The sequence below is a fragment of the Leptonychotes weddellii genome, chromosome 4 (assembly GCF_054177405.1).
Source record: "Leptonychotes weddellii isolate Sample4059 chromosome 4, ASM5417740v2, whole genome shotgun sequence".
In the NCBI taxonomy this organism is placed as follows: Eukaryota; Metazoa; Chordata; class Mammalia; order Carnivora; family Phocidae; genus Leptonychotes; species Leptonychotes weddellii.
The window spans coordinates 111128121-111152398 of NC_138372.1; the positions used below are offsets into that span (position 1 = coordinate 111128121).

The 24278-nt window shown below is 36.0% G+C and overlaps 1 protein-coding gene across 1 annotated transcript in view; it reads left to right on the top strand.

Moving 5' to 3' along the window:
* The window catches only part of MTFR1 (mitochondrial fission regulator 1), a 65054-nt gene that overhangs the window by 24486 nt on the left and 16290 nt on the right, over window positions 1–24278 (top strand). Inside the window, exons 2-4 of the mRNA XM_006741177.3 lie at window positions 3281–3423; window positions 9645–9743; window positions 20247–20362. Coding sequence (XP_006741240.1) covers window positions 3358–3423; window positions 9645–9743; window positions 20247–20362 — 281 coding nt within the window. The 5' untranslated portion in view covers window positions 3281–3357. The remainder of the gene's footprint in view (window positions 1–3280; window positions 3424–9644; window positions 9744–20246; window positions 20363–24278) is intronic.

Sequence of the window (24278 nt, forward strand, 5' to 3'; positions counted from 1 at the left end):
CCCTGGTGACCACTGATCTGTTTTTTTTTTTTTTTTTTGTCCCTTTAGTTTTGCCTTTGAGAAAGAGTTTTTAAAAGAGGTTAGAGAAGTGACTGATTGGAACAGCTTTGATAGAAAGTGTGAGAGAATAAGCAAGCAGGAACCCTTTGAGAAGGCTTTGAGGCAGCATTGTAAAGGGAGAGCCCAGTTTCAGTTCAGGAAGGGAGGGGACATTTAACCTTTAAGGAAGGTTTTAGAGAGCACAGTGGAGAAGCTTGGAGGAGAGGTTGGCAGTAGGAGGCTACCACCTGACTGTGTGACCTCTTTTCTGTGTTTTTCTGTTTAACAAGGACCATTTCCTTTCTTGAAAGTTCCTTTTTTTTTTCTTTGATGATCATTATTTTTCTGCTACCCTTTGGTCTTTTTCCCCAGGGGCTTTTTTTTTTTTTTTTTTCCTGCTAGTTCCTCAAGTATTTCCTGAAGTTTCTATCCTGGCTTCTTAGTCATTCACTCTTAGATTTCATCTCCTTTATCTAAGCCTGTGCTCTCCAATCTTTAGGTCAGATTGCAAAACATCTCTTCCCGGCAGAAATAATTTTATATTTATATATTATACATTTCTTTAGAGAGAGTGTGAGCGTGAGCAGCGGGGGGGAGGGCAGAGGGAGAGAGAGAATCCCAAGCAGGTTCCACACCCAGCAAGAACCCCTATGCAGGACTAGATCTCACAACCCTTAGATCATGACCTGAGCCGAAATCAAGAGTCTGACGCCCAACCGACTGAGCCACTCAGGCGCCCTGCTGTCAAAAATAATTTTAAAATATTTAAAAAAAAGCTGTCCATTTAAAAAATAAGCAAAAGGCACTTTGGAGAAGATACCCAAATGCCCCCCCCCAAATATGTAAAGAACCCACTAGAATGGCTAAAATTTAAAAGACTGACAACACCTAGTATTGACAGAGATTGTAGAACAACTGGATCTCTTTCATTGACTTGCTTACAAGAGTGTAATTGGTACAAAAGCTTCAGAAAGATGTTAGTTTCTATTAAAGATGTAGCTATATATCTATCTGTACAGATCTTCCTGGGCTGATGATAGAGCTATGTCCCAATAAACTCATTGTAAATTGAAGATACTGTAAGTCTAAAATTCCTTTAATACACTTAATTTACTGAACATCTTAGCCTAGCCTATCTTAAATGTGCTCAGAACACATTAGCCTACAGTTGGGCAAGATCATCTAACACAAAGCCTATTTTATAGTAAAGTGTTGAATCTACTATAACGTGTTGAATTCTGTTCTAGAAGTGAAAAACAGAATGGCTGTATGGGTACAGAATGGTTATAAGTATCAGTTGTTTACCCTCGTGATCACGTGGCTGACCGGAAGCTGCAGTCACTGATGCTGCCGAGCATCACGTGCGAGTAGCTACCACATATCAAAAGCCTAGGAAAAGATCAAAATTCAAAATTTGAAGTATGGTTTCTACTGAATGTGTATTTCCTTTCACACCATTGTAAAGTCAAAAAATCATAAGTTGAGCCATTTGTAAGTTGGGAACTGTCTATATCGTGTAATCTAGCAGTTTTACTCCTGGGCATATACTCAAGAGAAATGAGTTGTTATGTGTACATTACTATGCTATGTACAAGAATTATTTTAGCAATTTTATTTATAATAGATAAAAGATGGAAACAACCTAAATGTTCATGAACAGTAAATTGGGTAAGTAAATTGTGGTATAGTAATACGGTGAATTACTACTACACAGCAACGATAAAGAACTATGATTTACAAACGGTGTGGATTAATTTCAGACATTGTTAAGTGAAAGAAGTCAAACACAAAAGAGTATATACAGTGGGCAAAACTAATAAATGCTTGTAAAAGTTAGAATAATAGTTCGATAGGGAGACTTTGGGGTTTTGGTAATGTTTTATGTCTTGATTTGGGTGGTGGTTACCCAGGTCTGTACATATATAAAATTCATCAAGCTGAACAGGTAAAATTGATATACATTTCTGGGTAAGTTACATCACAGTTTTAAAAAAGTGACAGGTTTTCAAATCCTACGTAAAACCATCCTTTTTTCCCCCAACTAGTTTTTTTGTCCATCATTTCCAGCTTTGACATTATTTTTGGACCTTTGCTATTTTTCTTCCCGTTAACTCTCAGAGTATACATTCTTACAAGCAATAATAGATGTTGGTAACACTATAGTATATCTGTCTGTCTCACCGAAGTTCTAGTCATGACCATTTCACAGTTATCAATAAATTATATATTCCTGCCAGTGCTTGGAATTGTTACATACTTTGATCTGTCATTGGGACTTGGCTCTTTTCAGCTCATGTTTCACCCAGTGTCTGATGTATTTGTGGCACCCTTTATCTCCCCGTCCCCCAGTTGTACATGAAGTTCTTAAAGTGTAGACCATAGAGTGTTCCTGGTCCTTAATGGGATGAACTTGCATCAGAATGTGAATCAAATATATTACTAAGTATACTGTTTTTGTTTAGCAGTTTTGTTTGTTTTTAATCAAGACTGCCTTGATGAGGAAGCAGCACATTGGCAGTTTTGTTCAAACTCCTTGTTTCATTGGAGACCAACACTTCCAGTAAACTGGGTTATGCTGTATGATGAGTTAATAGTTTAATTCTATCAGATGTGTAGTATGTTGGTGGGGAAGGACGTTAGAGGCAGGGGTTATAGTGCCAATACTGTGGAAGAACTTTTGTCTTTTTTGATCTTCTAGCTTCTAAATTGCTGTACCATATTTCTGGGATTCCTTTATGATTTTTGGCGGGAGGCAGAATCTGCTTGTAACTATAGGCAGGTAGATTCGGCCAAGCAAATGCCACCAGTATGGACAGCAACTTAGGAGCCGGTGAAGCAGAGAGGTGGGAACTGGCAGACTCTTGGGTCAGGGGTGGCATAGCAGTTGCCGTGGTGTCTTCCCAGGACCAGTTCTGCCCCAGTCCTAAATGTCTTTCCTTAGCCTGTACATCAGGTTCTTTTAAGACTGTTACCTAGATATCTTTTCATAAAAACATTCTCTACTTAAATTAGCCACAGTGGGTTTTTATTGCTTCCAACTAAAACCCTGGCTGGAAAAAAATAGTTAAAAAAATACTGTACTGTTAGTTTATTCAAAACTGATCACAGGCAAAATTGTTTTCTCTTAAGTACCCACAAAGTTTTAAAATGTTTTAGACTAGACTTTGTGAGACATGTTGCAGACAGTAAAGATTCTAAATAACAATTATTTCATTTTAGTATTTGCATTTTAAAATTTTAGTGTGCTTATTGGACCATGTGCTGCTATGTATGCCTGAAGTACTTGAAATGCAAATTTGGAGACACTTTGCCATCTAAATGCTTGGCTGGATTAAGCGCCTAATTAGGATGGTTTTTCAACAGGTTGGAGTAAGCATGCAATCGGTGAGTGCTTCAAATTAATTTTTTAAGTCCAGACATGTATGTTTTAAGAATTTTTTCTGAGAAAGTGAAATGAATCTATACATGACCAACATTTTAAATTCAATATGTTTATTTAAGTCACAGAAGTGAATCTTTACCTAGCATCCTAAGTATGGGAGTAACATTTTGGGTTACATTGAAAATGTACCAGTATTCATGTGACTGTTAAAAGCAATGCATTTGTTAGTAGTGAGGAAAGAGAAATATATATAGAAATCATTGGATAAAATATGTTTGACTAACACTTGACAACTCTGAATGTTGTAGAACTTATTGAATGCTGTTATAACGTGGTTTATCACACAACTTTTTAAGGTAAAAGGTAAGTCATGTTTTCTGAAAATATAACAACTATGGATATAAAGAAAAAATTGGTATAATATTCTATGCCAAAGATGTTCTGATCTTGCCATTATTTGAAGTATTTTCTACTGATAACATAATTTTCTTAAAGATCCAGCGTAAAGTTATTAAGAGCAGTAGTGGTGCCAGGCATGTTTTGTGGAATATTTGTTTTTCATTTTCACATTCAATATTTTGCATTAGTAATGTGGAATTCAATTTTATTAAAGATACAGCAGGTTACATAATTTGAATATGGGTGTATATGTATATATACATGTATTTTTTTTGAATATGGGTATACTTTTTAATGTACTATTTTACTCTTGTTTTTATTTTGTGTCTTTTCATGTCTTGTTAAGAGAAAGTCAAACTTTGAATCTCCCAACCCCCCAGAGTTACATCTATTTTCCTTGGAGATAAAAAGCAAAGAACCAAAATAAAATTACCTTTTTTTAATAGCTGCATAATTTTGAGATTATTAGCTTGAGGATAAGCAATAGGAAAATGGTTTCTGAAGTTAATAGTATTTTCATCTTTTTCAATTACATTTTCCTATGTTTTGAACTTCACTTAATGCGTCTTATACCACCTTTCTCATTTGTTATTTACCATCATTTGGCTACAGAGAGTAGGTTACCATTTTAGTGCTGACAGTAAAATAATTTCTGTTGCTTCCAGAAAAATGGGAAGCTTTTATTTATAATTCCCAAAATGTCAAGCTTTCCAATTTATGATTCTTACTTCTTTCCAATTTTAGTAAGAAATATAGTTTAAGAGAGGGGTACCTGGCTGGCTCAGTCAGAAGAGCATGCAACTCTTGATCTCAGGGTCATGAGTTTGAGACCCAGGTTGGGCATAGAGATTACTTTAAAAAAACATAATAATTGAAAAAGGGGCGCATGGGTGGCTCAGTCGTTAAGCGTCTGCCTTCGGCTCAGGTCATGATCCCAGGGTCCTGGGATTGAGCCCGGCATCGGGCTCCCTGGGTGGGAAGCCTGCTTCTCCCTCTCCCACTCCCCCTGCTTGTGTTCCCTCTCTCGCTGTGTCTCTCTCTGTCAAATAAATAAATAAAATCTTAAAAAGTATAATTTATTGAAAAGATTGTAGATCCTGGATTCAAACAACTCTGGGTCTGAAATTGGTCTTTGCCAGTTACTTTCTTCATCCACAAATTATAGATAAGAAGAACTACTGCAGAGTTAGCCTGTGGATTAAATGGCTGTGAAACACCTAGTACAGTGGCTTGTATGTAGTATAGCTACATTCAATAATGGTTAATTTTCTGTGGTTTTGCTCTGTCATTCCTACCCCATCCCCACCCCAAGTCAGGCGAATGTGACTAATACTGATTGAGACTGAAGTGCAGAAGTTTGTTTCAGGAACAGATAACACACTTTATTTAGCTCGTTCATTTAAGTAGGTTTGTTCATTTTGAGTGGTAAAATGCATGCCTTTTATCAAAAAATGGACCGGGTAATGGAGCATTAACTTACTCCCTATATTGTAATCACAATTAAGGCCCTTCCTATTAGTAGCAACTGAAAAAGATTTTTTGTTTTTTTTTTTTATGTAACATAATTATCAACTTTTTTTTTTTCCTTTTCAAAGATTTTATTTATTTGACAGCACAAGCAGGGGGAGAAGCAGGCAGAGGGAGAGGGAGAAGCAGGCTCCCCACTGAGCAGGGAGCCCGATGCAGGGCTCTATCCCATATCCCAAGACCCTGAGATCATGATCTGAGCCGAAGGCAGACACTTACCCGCCTGAGTCACCCAGGCACCCTCATATAATCATCAACTTTAATCAGTTAACTGAAAATCTATATAGAAATAAGTTTTCTTTTAACATAAAGCAATTTGATACTTTGGAATTATTTAGTTTCTAAGATCTCTTAGTGTGCTGCCTAAGTGTAAAAAGGTATAGTCTACCAAGATTTTACTTTTTGGTCATCTGAAAATAAAACTTCTTCGCTCCCTTTCAGTAATAAATACATATTTTCCCATTTTTTGATAATGAACTTGATACTATGTTTGAAAGTATTCCAAGTAGAAACTGCCTTCATCCTTTGCATGTTTGATCTGCTTAAAAAGAAAAAGTGCAGCTTTAAGATTAGGGTTTTGTTTTTGCCATTAGAGCAACTATTGATGATTAGCTCTTTGTATTTTACTGTACACATCAGCACCACTGTAATAGGTATCACTGATTGGTTTACTGTATCCAGTTCTTTTGCCTAAATTATGTATGTTCAGTAAAACAACACTTTGTTTTATGGGTAGAACCACGGTCAGAGTAAATATCTAATTTGTATTAGTAATATATTTCCAGTAATACTTAAGAATTGTAACTTTTCCTTTTGTGCTTTGGAGGCTAAGAGTTTAGAGTAAGGAAGAAGAGAACTGAGGGAAGTGTTGTCTTTAATTGGGGATTTTGAAATTGTCACAGGGTTTCGTCTTCCTGTCTCTACCCCCTCTCCCCAACACACACTTTGAATTTTCCCCTGGTTCCCTTGGAGTTAAGGATTTGTATTTTTTTGTGTCTTAGACTCCTTGAAATTTTGATTAATGGTATGGACTTCTAGAAAAATACGTATAAACACAGAATTTTGCATGTAATTTCAGGGATATGTGGACCCCAGAATGAAGACCCTTGCATTAGTATGAAATAGCTTATCTTGAGAAAAATATATTTATTTAGAATTAAATTTGTACTTTTTCCTGCTACATGGTACCTCTGAAATAGTAATTTAGATTAAACTGGTCTATAACAGATGAATTACCACATGAAACTTGAGTACAGTCATCATGATGAGACAGATGATAGCTTCAGATTCCAGGCTCACACTTCAACACTTCTACAATAGCATTTCACAATGTTAAAAAAGAACAAATTGCTTTCTTGTTGTCATCCTCCTCCTTGCTGTCATCACTTTCAAACACTGTTTCTAAATGTTATGGACTGTCATTACTAGACACAGACATGCAAACACACATGCACACATTCATTATTAGATTATTTGTCAGTAGTCATTATAAAGCAAAGCAGAGTTTTTGTTTAATAATAATAGTTACTTAATTATTTTCTAGTGGAATTGAATTCTTATTAACGAAGTCCAGTTGTCTAGAAGTGAGTTTTCTCCCTTCCCTCTCTCTAACATCTGAAAAAATATTAATGACAGTTTATCTTTAGAGGAAGTCTTTCCTTCTCCTGTATACTGACAAGACAACAGTTCAGCCACCAGTTAGGGTAGGAGATACACTTGGGCCTTACAGTCTCCCAGTGCACAGATGGTGACTTTTCAGTGCCATCTGTTCATTATTTCTTCACAGCCATTTACAATTTCTCTCACTCCATGAGGGCTGAATAGAAAAAATAAACTAGGACCTAGTTTTAGAGTTCCTGGAAGTTAGCTGCTCTTTACCTTCTCTTTTTCCTATAGTCAGGTAAAAGTTATGACGCTTTTAAATATTCCAGTCATTAGCTTACATAGACCTTTCCTCATATTTCTTGGTGCTAAGTGCTGTGCAATTCACAAGTAATAGAAAAACATTGTCAGTCTGCTGTGTATACTTGAAAAAAAATCACATAAAGCAATCTGTTTTTACTTCCTTTAAAACTTTGTATAAGAAGCCTAAATAGTCTACCCAGTCCTTAAAAGTAAAAGCTGAATCTTTGGCCAGCCACCTTTTCTTGTAGAAGTCACCTGGTATTCTTTCCTTCTGATATTAAGCAGATGGGAAGATAATAGTTGAAACTTAGCCCTGAAGCATGCATAGCAAGGAATGCTAAAAGTTGGCAGAAACCTTAGTTCCTGACCTTGGCAAATCCTTTCCAAATTTTTCTTTGTGAATTTTTTATCCTCTTCATCTCCAGTTAAGATCTTTGCATGCTGGAGGGATGGGAGATTCACTTTAGATTCTGTAACTGTCACATTGTGATGCATTGTGTTCCACTACACATACATCATAGAGTTTTGACTTGTGACTAAATATAAGATTCAAGAGGAGAAGGAATGGCATAGGTGCTATTGCCCTGTGGGTTTCTTTTCAAGAGGTTAAGACCTATGAACATGTATAAGGTAGAGTTTGCTTAAATACTGTGTTTTAGAATTACTTGCCCATGTTCTTACTTTTTCTTGGCCTTTTATGTTGAATTTGTAAAACTGAGATGCTTCCCATTTTTGTCTAGTCAGATGTTTTTCTTCTCTTGATCCTCATGTGTTATTAACATTAGTCGTGTGATAATGTTGTGATCATTGGTGTGAATGATTTGCATTCCTGAATTGCAGGTAATTCTCTTCTAAGCTTCACAGTAGCTTTGCCTCTTAATATTCTTTGTTTAATATTCATATTTCAAAATCGATGTCTTCTTATCTTTCTACTGACCTATTTTCCACTCTGTACCATCTTTTTAATTTATATTTCTAAAGCAAGAGTTACAGTTTTTATTGGTTACAGTAGCCAGTGTAGGTTATAGTACTTTCTGAACTCTCCTAGGTAATAGTCATTGAAACTTTGAACTTATTAATGGTGAATTATATAAAAGCTGAAGGCATATACCAGAAGTATTATATACATACTCCCCTGATCCTCACTTTGAGCCCAACTGTTACGTCTAACTGGATTGGGTTGCTAAAATCTAAGAAGTCAGATTACTCCTATGCTCATTTTACAACTTGTGCATGCTTTTAGAATGGTTTAAATGTCTAATTTGGGTTATGTGTTGGAGCCACTGCTGTTTACAATAACATTTATCCCTTGTTCATACTGCATATGTTAGGGTAATTCCATTCTTTAAATTAGAATGGCCATGGAATGACTTTAAAAAGGGGTCAATGTCTGTTGGTCAGAATACATGCCAGCTGATTTGGTATTACTTATTTAGTTTTAGGATATAATTGAATATAAAATTTAATGTATTAAGTATAATGGTCATATCATTCTCATTCTTTTCTTTTTAAATTGCTTTTAATAGCATACCACCTCTCTGTCCAGGCTTTCAAGTGTAGCACTCAAAACAGATGGATAGTTTTTCTCTTTAAGGAAAAATCATATACTTGGGGAGAAGTTTCAAGGTACTTTATAATGATTTAACATTCTGCATGTGTGGTTTTTTTTTTGTTTGCTTTTTGCTTTGGGGGTTTGTTTTTGCGTAAAGCATAGTGTAATGTCCTGTGTGTATTATGATTTCATCTGAGAAATTCTGCTCGTTAGGGTTACACAAGCCCATTCAGTACCTCTGTATAAATTAGGAAAAAGATACCTTTACCCTGGGACAAGGCCTTACAAGAAGATGCAGTGCAACTGGATTTTGGCCCCCACTTACCCTTAACCAGACATTCTTGTGTAGCAAACAAAGTGAAGCACCCTGAATGGTATAAATTCAGATTCTAAACTTTGTACTGATTTGGGTTTGTTTTGAAAAATGCATTATAACAAAAGTAGCTCAGAGTTTTAAAAAAATTTGTGTGTATATAAAATTCTAAAACTAAAAATACAGCAGAGGAGGTAAAAATAGTGTTTCCTTTGCAGAATAGTATGAAAACCTAATGAAAAAGCAATTTTTTACTCCAAATGTATTATTTTATAATAATTCTTCTTCTGTGTTTTTTATATAATGCCTTATGTTAAACTTTATTGTGTTAATCATAACCAGCTATACATATCCTTCAACTTCTAATTGAGAAATATTAGCTCATTTCCCATAACATGTAGAGTATTCTGATCCCGTAATTAATGTGTTAACATGTTGTGCAATTAATTGTCCAGTGCTTTGTAGTAACAAACTACAAACCTTTATAACTCTTGTAATTAAACTTTCGGTTTTTCCTACTTCCTTAGGTACTTTGGTCTGGGAAGCCATATGGTTCATCTCGAAGTATCGTAAGGAAAATTGGTACTAATTTATCTCTGATCCAGTGCCCAAGAGTTCAGTTTCAGGTACTGTATTTTATATATTTTGAAATTTTATATCAATATGTGCATTAGAAATACAAATAGGCAAGACAGCTTTAAAAGTATTTTTGAACCTTTCCCTCTATTGATGCTACTGTCAGTAAAAGACAATAAAACCATAGTAAAGTCTTTTCTAATTTTACTTCCTCTGTGAAGTGATTATTCAAGCTTTTTAAAGCTCTTTAAGACACTTATCCTTCTTAAGAATACATAGAATACATCTTTGTAGAAGCATATAATAAGCCAAGCAGTTGTTAATTCCCAGGTGACCTTGAACATGGCCTTATGTTACTTTAAGAAGCTTCAGGTACCACCATTGTTTTCTTCATTATACCTTCTCCTTTGGACAACCATTCTGTTCCCCTAGTTTATTTTTAGATATCTCTGTGGTTGCCTCATAAGTTGCTTTCTCCATCCTTGGTTTAAAGCTTAGCATTACTTGTAGGAACCATTGCCTTGGCAGCGACAGGCAAGTGTCAAGACAAAGAAGTAATTGTGGTTCTCTGAATGAGAGGATAGTGAAACCCTGACTTGGGAATACTTTTAAATGCACAGGTCTTAAGATTCTCTTATAGCACCAAATCAGGAGCAACTCTATTCTTTGCTTGGAGATAAATTGTTATTTTCTGGATTTGGGCTTGTTCCTTATTGTTGTAATAGTGTTAGACATGTTTTTGTTTTTCAGTAATTCTCTATAACAGTAATACTGCAGAATCTTTCAGTTCAACATGTAAGAATGTAAAGTTCAGATATCTGTACCAATTTTAAATAATAGATTAGCCTGTGAAATGTGGAAGATGTATTTAATTCATAATTCAAAAGCTCAGTAGGGTCCCTGCAAGCTTATTTGATAATTATGTTTTACTCATAAATCAGCACTCCTGGTAGATAGAGGTAAAAATCTGTTCCTAAGTGGTAGATATTAGCATTTGTTCAGGTTGATTAACAAGGTTGTCGTTACTGTGCTCATAATCCTGCTTGCAAATTGACTGGCAAAACCTTTGTGCGTCAGTCTAGAAAGTGACAGATGGAACTTTCCAAGAAGTAATTTTTTATCAAACTATAGGCTTTAAAAAAATAATGAAAATAAAGAAATCTGTGGTGGTAACTCAAGCACAATTTCTGAGAATTCAATTCAGTTAGATACAAATTGCTGATTGTTTCATTTGCCAGCTTCCTTCAAATAACTTCTTTGTTAACTAGAGCTTTTTAACTTTTTTCTGATTGCTCAGTTCGATTAAAATTTTCTTTTTGTCTATTTAGTATCCACTTAACCTAGTTGTAGGAGAACTTGGCATAGTATTTGTGTTCATGTAGCTAGAGACATAGAAGGACATGAAGATAATCGAGAATTTTTTAGTAACAACCCAAATCTGCCTTGACAGTCATTGGAGAGATTCTCTTTCTCTGTGTTATTAGTCACTTAAAAAGGTATGAGCAGAATTAAGACTATTAGATTTAGTGTAGGAGCTGCTTTTGAATAAAGATGGATAAACATAGGAGAGAGGGGTAAGGTAAGAGAAAGATTGGTGACCTACTTGAGAATGTAATGGAAGATGGAAGACATTTGTTTATGGTGAGATTTTTATTTCCAGATGATTTTACAGCATACTGGGTCTTTTCAAATTCAAGATCAGTATTTTTTTTAATATTTATTTATTTGCCAGAGAGAGAGAGAGAGCAGGTGCACAAGCAGTGGGAGCGGTAGGCAGAGGGAGAAGCAGGCTCCCCGCTGGGCAGGGAGCCCAATTTGGGACTTGATCCTAGCACTCTGGGATCATGACCTGAGCTGAAGGCAGGTGCCCCACCCACTGAGCCACCCATGCGTCCCCGAGATCAATATTAAAATGAATGTTTTATCTGCTAGGTAGATATTTTAAATCTGCTGTATCTTCTATTATATTTTAACTACATCTATCAGTAAAGTAAGAAATGTGGAATTTTTAAAACCATGCAATTTAGAGTAATAAAGTTGAAAATGCGTTTTTACTATTTTTCTGGCTCATTTAGGGATTCATTGATATGGAATGTATTTGGACTATCTAGGAGTCCAGCATTAGTAAATTGTATAGAAAGTCTGGAACTGGGGAACCACAGTTGGACCCAGGGAGAGTAGGCACCATTATGGGGCCATATTCAGAAGACAAAAATAAAAATGGCTTACACTTGCAAATAGGACATTCGTGAGTCATTTCAGAAGCAGGAGTTGGGTAGTCAAAACCAGACCCTCCAGTGTTCTGGGTAATATCAGTCTTATAGAGGATTTATCTGAAACTTGGCATTTTATGTTCTTTACTTCCTGTATTCCTGTTGGCTTTAGCTTCCATTTCTTTTCTGCTGCCCATACTCATAGGCAACACCTCGACTCTGTCACCCTCAGAACAGTTTTACCTCTGAAATCTTAAGCTTCAGTATGGTTCCTTCTAGATCACACCATCTTTTCACTGTCATCCGCTGATCCAATAATGATAGGCAAGATGGGCCCATTACTTATTGTTGTGAAGGTTAGACAAAATAATCCATGTAAAGCCCTGAGTATAATAACTGGTACATAATTAGTGTATAATAGAAGTGTGCTAGTGGTGGTGATTTTGTTGTTATTGCCACCTTACATTTGAATAGCAAATTAACTTAGTTGCTGTTCAAGTAATTCAACTCCCTGATTTTACAAATTGGATTTATAGAATCAGAAACCAGAACACAGACCAAAACATTTATTTACACCTTTATCCAGTTAATGGACCCAATGAATATTGGGCTAGGAATAAAATAAGGTAATTAGTGTAAAAAAGCATATAAAAGCACTCAGTGGTTCTTCGCTGTGTTATTTGAAAAACACTTGCCTATAACCCCATAGCTTGTTTCCATACTTCATTTTGTGAGTGCTAGAAATGAGTTGGCTACTTTACACTTAAAATGGGATCTCTAGACCTTTCATATTTACTTTTTTTAATTAAATTTTTTATTTTAATTCCAGTATAGTTAACATACAGCGTTATATTAGTTTCAGGTATACAATATAGTGATGCAAAAATTCTGTACAATACTCAGTGCTCATCATGGTAAATATAGTCTTTAATCCCCATCACCTACTTCACTCATGCCCCCCCCCACCTCCTCTCTGGTGCCCATCAGTTTGTTCTCTATAAAAAAGTCTCTTTCTTGGTTTGTCTCTTTTTTCCCCCCTTTGCTCATTTGTTTCCTAAATTCCACATGAGTGAGATCCTATAGTATTTGTCTTTCTCTGACTTATTTCACTTAGCATTGTACTTTCTAGCTCCATCCATGTCTTAGCAAATGGCAAGATTTCATTCTTTTTTTAATGGTTGAGTTATACTCCATTGTGTGTGTGTGTGTGTGATCTTTTTTATCCGTTCATCTGTTGATGGCCACTTGGGCTGGTTCCATAATTTGGCTGTTGTAAATAATGCTGCTATAAACATTAGGGTGCATGTATGCTGTTGAATTAGTGATTTTGTATTTTTGGGGTAAGTACCTAGTAATGTGATTTCTGGATTGTAGGGTAGTTCTATTTTTTAACTTTTGAAGAACCTCCATACTGTTTTCCAGAGTGGCTGCACTAGTTTGCATTCTCACCAACAGTGCACGAGGGTTCCTTTTCTCCACATCCTTACTATCACTTGTTTCTTGCGTTTTGATTTTAGCGATTCTGACAGGTAAGAGGTGATATCTCATTATAGTTTTGATTTACATTTCCCTCATGATGAGTGATGTTGAACATCTTTGCATGTGTCTGTTGGCTATTTGCATGTCTTCTTCGGAGAACTATCTGTCCATGTCTTCTGCCCATTTTTAACCAGATTATTTGTTTTTTGGGTTTTGAGTTGTATCAATTATTTATATATTTTGGATACTAACCCTTTATTGAATATGTGATTTGCAAATATTTTCTCCCATTCAGTAGGTTGCCTTTTAGTTTTGTCTGTGTAGAATTTTATTTTGATGTAGAGTAGACCCTTCAGATTTACTTTAATTGAAGAAAAATAAACTTTCCTTGGCCCTTTTACACCTTTTAGATATATACATCTCAACCTTGAGTCACAATTACATACTTCTGGCCATAAGCATTTTTTGTATTTGAATATTATGGCCCCCTTGGAAGTAGGAACCCAGATTAAGACAAACTGAGGGAGTGGGTTCTTGTTTTTCTCCTAGTACTTATTCCAGTTTCATGGAACCAAAAGAAAATTCAGATCATGGAGGACCTTGCAAAAGCAGGGAGCTCTGGGAGATTGGGAGGAATGGGGTGCAGAGTTTTTAATTTGCTGTGGTTCTCAACACTGCATGCATATTTAAATCACCAGGAACTTTAAAAAAAAAAATATACATGCGCAGGCCCCATCTTGCCGGGTAGTTTTTATATGCCCGCCCTCCTTGTGAAAACAGAGCTTTTAAAAAATATAGGTCCCGCTCATGGCTCACTAAATCTGAATTTCATACATTTGTTTTTTTACCTCTTGAGGAGCTTCTTATGCAGCTGAGGTTTAAGACTTCAGGCATAGATTGTATTTTAGTATTTTGCTGAAGTTTTCCTTAAGGCAGTAACATAATTATCCACTGACAGTTATAAAAGTAATCACAAAGCACTTTGGGGATGCATTTTTATAAATTTTAAATTGTATGAGTTAAAAAAAAAAATGGAACAGAAAGCAGCTTATTGGGGTGATACAGACTACACTTGAAAAACTTGAGGCAAAAAGAAAAAAAAAAGGTGATCTTGAATATTACCAGAAAAAGTGAGGTGGGCCACTTGGCAGTGGGGTATAAAAGTTTGACTTCCAGCTTTGTAACTGGCAGACCTTTGGGGAATTTAACCTGGGCTACCTTTTTTCCTTGTGGAAATCCTGCCCTGGCCTGTTTTCTTAGATTGCTAGGAGTTGTTGAAACTGGTGGTGGAGGGAATGTTCTGTAACCAAACAGGTAATGAATGAAATTCTTACTGAAGTTCACATACCATGGTGAAATCTGGAAGTAAAATAGCTACTTGTCACAGCCCATTTTTATTTAGCAAATAAACTTGAAATCTGTATGTTGTTCTATGGGCTTTCGATTAGTGATGGACCAAAAAGATATGATCTCTACCCTTATTGGGATATGATTCAGTGGGAGAGATATTTAATAAGTAAATATTCTAATAAGCATATAATTACAATTTGTACTCAATGCTATGAAGGAAAAAGTAGTATAGCATGGGGGAGGATAATAATGGTGGTCTGTCTGGGAAGGCCCATCCAGAGGAATGATATGTAAAGATTAGAAAGAGCCAGTCTGCTTAGTTGGGGAGAGGGATGGAGTTGGAGGAAGAGAGAATATGTGCAGAGCTTCTGAGGCAAGATAGAAGTTATTGTTTGAGGAACTAAGAGAAGGACCTGTCAGGAACTAGTGTGGTGGGACTTTGTATGGTATAGTGGTCTTTGGTGTCTGAGGCATCTGAAGGTTAAGTACCTGGATTAATTCTAAAAATAACTGTTAAACTTAACAATTTTTTTCAGTTACTCTTTGATATTCTGGAATATGCTAGCATGTGATATCAAACTCTATGTGATGTTCATTTCTTGGTTATTTTTAGCTCTAAAATGGCTGTTAAGAATAATGAAATTCAGATACAGTGTTATGTATTATAAATTTGGTAGTGTGGCTCAGTGATTTGAAGCCTAACTCTGTACATAATAATGAGTGTGATGTTTTATTCATTCTCAGTAATTGACGATTTCTTTTTCTTCTTTGAGAAAGAGAGAGAGAGAGAGAGCTCGCGCATGCACGTGAGGTGGGTAGGGAGGAGCAGAGGGGGAGAGAGAGAGAGAATCCCAAGCAGGCTCCATGCTCAGTGCAGAGCCCAAGAAGGGGCTTGATCTCACGACCCTGAGATCATGATTTGAGCAGAAATCAAGAGTCGGATGCTTAACCAAGTGAGTCATCCAGGGGTCCCACAGTAATTGACTTCTTAAAGACTACTTTCTCCATGGGGATCCTGTTACTTACCTTCTTGGGTTATTTTGACAGACACATATCCTCCCTTTGTCTTTCTGGTCTCTCTTCTGTCCCTGTTCCCTCCTCACCTTCTCTTCCTACTCTCCCCCATTCTAAGCATCATGAATAGAAAGCTTTAATAAATGCTCAGTTTTTATTTTAGTTCATTTTTTGAGAAAGTGAGATAGCATGAAGGGGGTAGGGGGATTAGGGAGGGGCATTGGTAGAGGGAGAGAGAAAATATTAAGCAGCCTCCACACTCAGCACAGAGCCCAGTGGAGGGCTTGATTTCACCACCCTGAGATCATGACCTGAGCCGAAATCAAGAGTCAGAGGCTTAACCGACTGAGCTATCCAGTTGCCCCTAAATGCTCAGTTTTTAAAAAATGACCATACTATTCAGAAACATGAGTGACTGAGTCTTGGCTAGAATACTGGATTTAGTGTTGTTTACACAGGTACACTGCTTGGCTTACTGTATGTCACTATATTAAAATACAGAAATTTCGCTTTCAGTTTTTCTTATTATGGCAGGAATTGGTAGAAAAAGAATTATTAAATCTGTAAGTAAAAGCTAGAGATTATTACTTTGCTGTGCTGCTTTTAACAATACATGTTTTGCATTGGGCTGTAAACAAATGCTGGTAAAATAGACTTGAGTCTATTTACTGTTACACCCTTTTTGGCAAGAAACTGAGAGAATCATGGTTCCTAATAACAGTGTGTTTATTTTATGAAAAGTCACATTAGGACAAAGTTAATTCTAATATTTTATTCTAGGTATTTCAACTTTTATACAAGCTTTGTGTTTTTCATGCATTTTATTAAATCAATAAATTTTCTTGGTACAGTTTTTCATTATCAGAATATTTAAAATTATCTCAAGTTACTGTAGTAAAATTCTTGAAATATAACTGAATTTTGGATAATTTAAATTGTATCAGATGTTGAATTAAACTTCTTAAAATCAGTAAAAATACAATGCTACTACTGGATTTTTGCTCTGGATGAAATGTTTTTCATACTTTCTGAAAGGAATTTGGATACTTAGAAATCTATAAGCACTAACTTTACTTTTAAATTTTATAATGCCCTTGACTTTGAAAAAAATTTTTTTCTCTTCATTGTATTTTTCTTTTTTTCCCCCTACTAACAATAGCTGTGGTAGGACAGGACCTTGCTGGAACGTTCAGTAAGTTGGCTTTGTCTTTTTCAGACTTCCCTAGGTCGTCCATGCATGTCAGTAGCGGCATCTAAATCGTGCTTCCAGCGGTTCCATGCCGTCAGCCCCCTTGCCTGCACTGATTGCGCCTGAACTGTCCTGCCATTCCCTGCCTGTTATTCAGTGCACAGTTCAGCAGCAACTGAAATGCCTTAAAAAAAAGACTAGTGTTACTATTTTTCGCTTTTATTTTGTCTTTTGGGTGAGTTTGGTTTCCTCAGGGATTTATTTAGGCTTTTTTTTTAATGGCATAAATCACTGTTATGTAGATACATGACTTGATGTATCTACGTTAGATGACTAACAAAGATGACTTTGTTTTGTGGGGCAGGATGTCCATTAGAAATGATACAGATATGATCAGTTCTGGAATTGGTTCTTGACAGTATCTTAACGTTTTCATCTCATTGAGCACATGTTATAGACATGGTATTATTTCAGTGATTACATATAATCATTTCTTAGTAAGATTATAAACTAAATCCATGGAAAATTTTGGTGTGTGTTTTTAAGTTTATGCAGAAAGCAACATTTCATGTTTTATGTGGGAAGTATTACATATGTAAAATTAAGATACATTGTTTAATCTTTATGTTATAAAATACTCTGAAAAGCTGTCACAAAATGGGTTAACTTTGATATTTTTAAGTATTTATTTTTAGGAAAGTCTCATTTTGCTTCCTTTTATAAACAAATATCTAGGAAGAAAACTGCAATTTTTGTAACTTGTGGGAAAGGAAGAAATCTTGAGGTCAAAACTTAATTTTATTTGTTTTGATATACCTCACTTCCTACAAACTAGAACTGTATTGCAGTAAGATTTTATTTTCTAGAATAGTTACAATCAGATTGATCTTCATAAACTCTAGCACCTTAGGAAGGTACCATTCAGGTTTTACTTTTTTGATCTTTCACTTTCACAAAACAGCCCATTAAATACTGTATCTTCTGGGGAGCTTCCACGGGACTTAAGGACCTTTTGTTTAAGGATCTCCATGTAACCTACTTGGAATCTCCCTATTACAATGTTATGGGAATATTAATACATTATTCTGTTTTCAGTAATGGATGGGAATAATATTACCAGATTTCTCTGGCTCTTGATCGGAGATGTGATGCCCAGTTATGTTAAGTTATATAAGATACCTATTGACTGAATATCTGTGTGTTTATTGACTTACTAGGATAAATTTCTGAAATGTAAGGGGGAAAAGTAGAAAAGTCTTTTTGATTTTTCTTTGATCATATCCCTTGACAGTGTACTTCCTGAAGTGTTTACTTTTTTTTTTTCCTTATGGCCACAGTTACTCCACTACGTGCTTTAAAACATTTGTATTTTGGGGCGCCTGGGTGGCTCAGTTGGTTAAGCGACTGCCTTCAGCTCAGGTCATGATCCTGGAGTCCCGGGATCGAGTCCCACATCGGGCCCCCTGCTCAGCAGGGGGTCTGCTTCTCCCTCTGCCCTCTTCCCTCTCGTGCTCTCTGTCTCTCATTCTCTCTCTCTCAAATAAATAAATAAAATCTTAAAACAAAACAAAAAAAAACATTTGTATTTTGAAAGGCTTTTCACCTTAATTCCATTATTAGTTTTTGTTTTTTTGTTTTTGCCCAGGATTAGATTCTTAAATATTTACCCTTTTAAAGCTTACCCTTTCCCTGTTGCCTGTACCCTTGTCCTCCCCAAAAGCCATAATTTAAGGCATTTTAAATACTTGATATTCTTAGTATGGTATTAAAATGTCAGTTTTCTAATGCTACTTTATTAAGCTGACAATGTTAGGTAATTATGTCAGAATGGGTGCACATACCAGCAGCCAGTATGTTCAATTAAAATTTTATTCATAATATTAAAGATATTTTGAATTTTTAACTGTTTCAATATTAATGTGTTTGCAAGGTATATATGACATTTGAGGAAAAAGCATTACATTTAAGTGTAGCTTCCAAAAGTTTGATCTGACAATGATAGTATTAAAGAAGGTTCAAACAAAGCATGGGTTACAGCAGAACCTTTTTTTTTTTTTTTTTTTTTTAAGATTTTGTTTGTTTGAGAGAGAGAGAGCATGAGCATGAATCGGGGGGAAGGGGCAGAGGAAGAGGGAAAAGCAGACTCCCTGCTGAGCAGGGAGGCCAATAGGGCTCCATCCCAGGACCAAGGGATCATGACCTGAACCAAAGGCAGACACTCTTAACCGACTGAGGCACCCAGGCGCCCCTAGAACCTTTCTGATAAATACATTAATAAGTAAACCTCTTTGGCCTTTTTAACTTTTTTCTTCAATTAAAAAGTCTGTATTTTCTCATTTATGTAAAGCTCACTGTTACTAATTTTTAGGAAGTATTAATCTGGTAACTTCATTTTAAAATTATATTCATTGGCCATCTGGCTCTGAGGCATTGCAGTTATTAAAAAACAAATTTAATTCAATTAAATTATCTTTCCTTTTTTTAAGTAAATTTCAGAACTTTCATGCTTTTTCATTGTATTTCAGAATATTCTGTTCATTTATGTGGTTAAGGTTAGCTAGAGAATTCTGTTCTACTGCTATTACTATTTTTTGTTCTTTATAGTTAATACTTTTATTTAAAAATCATGATTTAAGGATTTTTATTTTTTTAAAGATTTTATTTATTTATTTGAGAGAGAGCATGAGCGGGGGGGTGGGGGCAGAAGGACAGGGAGAAGCAGGGAGCCCGATGGAGGGCTCGAACCCAGGACTCTGGCATCATGACCCATGCCGAAGGCAGATGCCTAACCGACTGAGCCATCCAGGTGCCCCAATTTAAGGATTTTTTTAAAAAATGTATTTTCAGCATTTTAATAGCATATCTATATAATGCCCATTTTTAAATTTAATATCCATTTTAAAATATTCCCAGGTTTAGCACAAATTGGTCACTTGTTATTGTTACTATACTTTTTTTAACTAAATCTTTTCAGAAAAGTTGATTTTTAATGCTTAAATTATAAAAATTTTCATAATGTTTTAGGATAAACAAGTTTTTACGTGCTTGTTTGTTGGCTTGTACTTAAAGCCAGTCTCATTTGATCTGTAAAATAAAAATTGAATAAAGTTAAATTATAATTCAGAGATTGTCATACATTCCTAGGCAACAGGAATGGTCCTTTTGCTAAGGTCCCTTTTGTGGGGACCTTCAGTGTCTTAGAAACTGTCTATGTGGTTGTAACACCAGAGCTGATGATTTTCCTTTCAGTGATTAAATAAGTTTTATTCTAACATCTTGGTGCCAAAGAATTTCCTTATAACTTACAGCATACCAGCCCTACAACAGAATGGAGCCCAAACCATCCAGGAGAGGATGCAGTGGTGTCTTTTGCTGATGTTGGATGGGTAGCCAAAGAAGAAGGAGAGTGTTCAACAAGACGAAGGTTAGTCTGGAAGGCTATCAGAACTGGGATGCAGTATTTATTTATAGAAGGTGATATATTTGCAGTATTTCCTTTTAATAATATGATCTCTGGTAACTAAGCCAGTTATTTTTCTCAAATAGTCTTATTTTCTGTTCATTTTAAAGATTCAGATAGTATTTTATAAAGTTCCTAGAGACATATAACTGTGTCTTATTAAGTCCTTATGAATCATAGAATTGCCTGCCCTTCAGAAGTTTAATATGAAACTAAAAGGAACTATCATAAATATGTTATAATGGCTTTATTGGGGCAGAGGAACCTGTGAGTCATATTAGGGAATTAGTGTAATTACTGGAGAATGCTTCCCAAAAGTTGTGTCAAGATGAGTTTTGTTTCAAAGGACATGATGTGTAAGAGTTAGATGCTTCCATTTATTTGAAAGAGCCTGAATAAATTATTGACTATACTTCAGTCTAATAAAGTCATGCAGCATATTCAACTCTTCATTCTTATTAGGCCTCAAAGATACGGAGATAAAACAAGACACTGATTTCCAGGAATATTTCTTGTGCTAGAGGAGATTAAAAAGGAATTCGATACTGTAAAGTTAGTAAATATAGAAGGCCACTGTGGGATGAGAGAGGTTTGTCAAGGCTTCTCAGAGGAGAGAGAGGATCCTAAAGCTGAGGAAGGACAACCAGCAAAGGTAGGAGAGTTTCATGGAAGGCAGTAAACTAATGATCAGTGTCAAATACTAGGCTAGGTAAACAAAAAAACGAGCAAGTTTCAATTTTGTTTTGCAGTTGGAAGATTATCATTGACTTTAGTAAGAGTAATTTCATTTGAGTAGTATTAGCTGGATAAAGTAAGAATCAAGTAATCCAAGAGCAAAGAAGGAATTTGATTTGAATGACAAGTAGAAGTGAGGACATAGCAGTAGATGAACACAGACCAGGTATTGCAGGATTAGCAGGTAAAAAGCATTTCTTTTTAAAGATGTTCATTTTATTTTATTTTATTTATTCATTGAGACACAGAGATATATATATAGAGAGAGAGAGAGAAAGCATGAGCGGGGGGGAGGCAGAGGGAGAGGGAGAAGCATGTGGGGCTCGATCCCAGGACCCTGGAATCATGACCTGAGCCAAAAGCAGACGCCCAACCATCTGAGGCACCCAGGCGCTCCATTCATTTTATTTTTTTAGTAAACTTTTTGAGATAATAATAGATTTTTCATATACAGTTGTAAGAAATGATAGATACATTTCCTGTACTCTTTACCCAGTTTTTTCCAGTGGCAACATCCAGCAAAACTGGTACAGTATCACAAGCAGGATGTTGACATTGATAAAAGTCAAGATGCAGAACATTTTTGTATCCCAGTTCTCCCTCATGTTGTTCTCTTATAGCCACACCCACTTCCCTTCCCTCTCCAACCCCTCCTTAATCTATGGCAGCTATTTAGCCTGTTCTCCATTTTCATAATTTTGTCATTTCAAGAATGTTATATAAATTGTGGGCGCCTGGGTGGCTCAGTCGTTAAGCGTCTGCCTTCGGCTCAGGTCATGATCCCAGGGTCCTGGGATCGAGTCCCACATCGGGCTCCCTGCTCGGCAAGAAGCCTGCTTCTCCCTCTCCCATTCCCCCTGCTTGTGTTCCTGCTCTCGCTATTTCTCTATCAAATAAATAAATAAAATCTTTAAAGAAAAAAAAAAAAGAATGTTATATAAATTGAATCCTATAGTATGCAGCCTTTTGGGACAGGCTTTTTTCACCAAGCATAATTCTCTAGTGATTTGTCCAGATTGTTGTATCAGTAGTCTTCTTTTTTCCTTTTTAGGGCTGAGTAGTATTCCTTGGTATGGGTGGACCACAGTTTGTTTAACCGTGCACCAGTTGATGGACATCTGGATTGATTCCAGTTTTTGGCTATCATGAATAAAGTTGCTATGAACATTTGTGAACTGGATTTTGAGTAAACATAAATTTTTATTTCTCTGGGATGAATGCCTGTGAGTGCAGTTGGTGGGTCATCTCAGTCAGGAGATAGTTGCATGTTTATGTTTTAAGAAACTGACAGACTGTTTTCCGGAGTGGCTATACCCTTTTACATTCCTACTAGTAATGTATGGCTTATCCAGATGCATCCTCATCAATCTTTGCTGTTGTCATTCTTTTTTCTTGCCAATCGAGTAGTTGTGTAGCTATGAAGTTGTGTACTTCATTGTGGTTTTCATCTGTGTTTCCTTAATGGCTCATGATGTTGAACATCTTTTCAAGAGCTTATTTGCCATCTTTATTATCCTTTTGGATAAAGTGTTCTCTTCATGTCTTGTGCCCATTTTTTAATTGGAGTTTTTTTCAAGAGTTCTTGATGTATTTTAGATATGAGTTCTTGTCAGGTATGTAGTTTGTAAACCTTTCTCCCACATGTAATGGGACAAGTGAAAGCTTGTCTTTTCATCTATTTAACGGTCTTTCATAAAGCAAAAGCTTTTAATTTTGCTAATGTCCAATTTACCAGTTTTTTTCTTTTATGGATCATGCTTTTGCTGTCAGTGTTAAGAACTCTGGGCCTAGTGTGAGAGTCTCAGGTTTTCTTTCTCTCTTTCTCTCTGTTTTAAGTCTGTCCTTTAATTATTAGATCAACCAAAAGAACGAGGAGGAGTGGTGGGAAATTTTCCCTCCCAGACACCACCTTCTTTACAGCACAGGCCATTACACAGTATAAATGTAAACTACCATAAAGAATATTTATTTCCTGTGGAAAGTTACTTTCCTTTTGAGTTCAGATTGCAAGTTAGGTTAAGACAAAGGAAACAAAATGTTAGCTTATTGAGAGAAACAATCTATTTCCATTGCTTTTGGCAAATCATAAACAGGGTCTGAATTAAAGAATTATGTGTTTGAAAAAAATTATGAAGATGGTAAATTGGTGTTTCCATGCTTTTTTTTTCCTGTATGAAATCTTCACTGCTTAAAGATAAACTACTTCATTTCTACAAAGGAATGCCATGAACTTTTAAGACAGGCGCTGTCACACTTTTGTGAACCATCAGAGTAAAAAAGGACATTGTCATGAGAGAAAAATAGACAACCAGAGAACTTTAAAGGCATTTAGCTACTCTGCTGTCTTCAGTTCGTGTTTTTATATATTCATTGATATAAAAAAAGCAGAGCATGGAGCCTAGGGTGATATAAGAAAACAGGCACATTATAATGACCAGGTGAAGGGACAAAGATTCCACTCTCACAGAGAACCTCACATTGCTTAATTTCAATTTAAGGGGTTACTTAAATTCATGGCCTTTTGGAAATTTAATGATATGTTGTGGTTCATCAGAACTTATCAGTTGGCCCCAAGTTGTGCTAATCAACTTTTTTTTTTTTTTTAAAGAATAAAGCACAAGTGGGGTGAGGGGCAGAGGGAGAAGCAGGCTCCCTGCTGAGCATGGAGCCCGATATGGGACTTGATTCCAGGACTCTGGGATCATGACCTGAGCTGAAGGCAAACACTTAACTGACTGAGCCACCCAGGCACCCCAGCAATCAACTTTTCAATGTCCAACCATTTAATCCTTGAAGAATCCTGAAATAGCCATTCTCTCCTCATGACTGTCCCTAGGAATTGGCAGCAATCCAGAATTTTTCTTTCTGTCCTTGTGCTTCTTTCATCGTGCCCCCTCCGGTGAGTTTGATGGCATATGTCTGAAGCTTTTGATATTTTCCCAATTCTTCTTTTGTTCTGGTAACCTGTCTAGGTATCCCTGTCTTAAAATGGAAGAAATCCTCATGGACTTGCCTTATGGCTTGAACTGGTCCATTTTGTATGATTTCTTTCATTATCTGTTTTACTGGAGGAGACTGTGTGGAGGAGAACATTGGTATATCCTATCTGATTTCTTAGTGTTGGGACATGGCTTTTTTTTTTTTT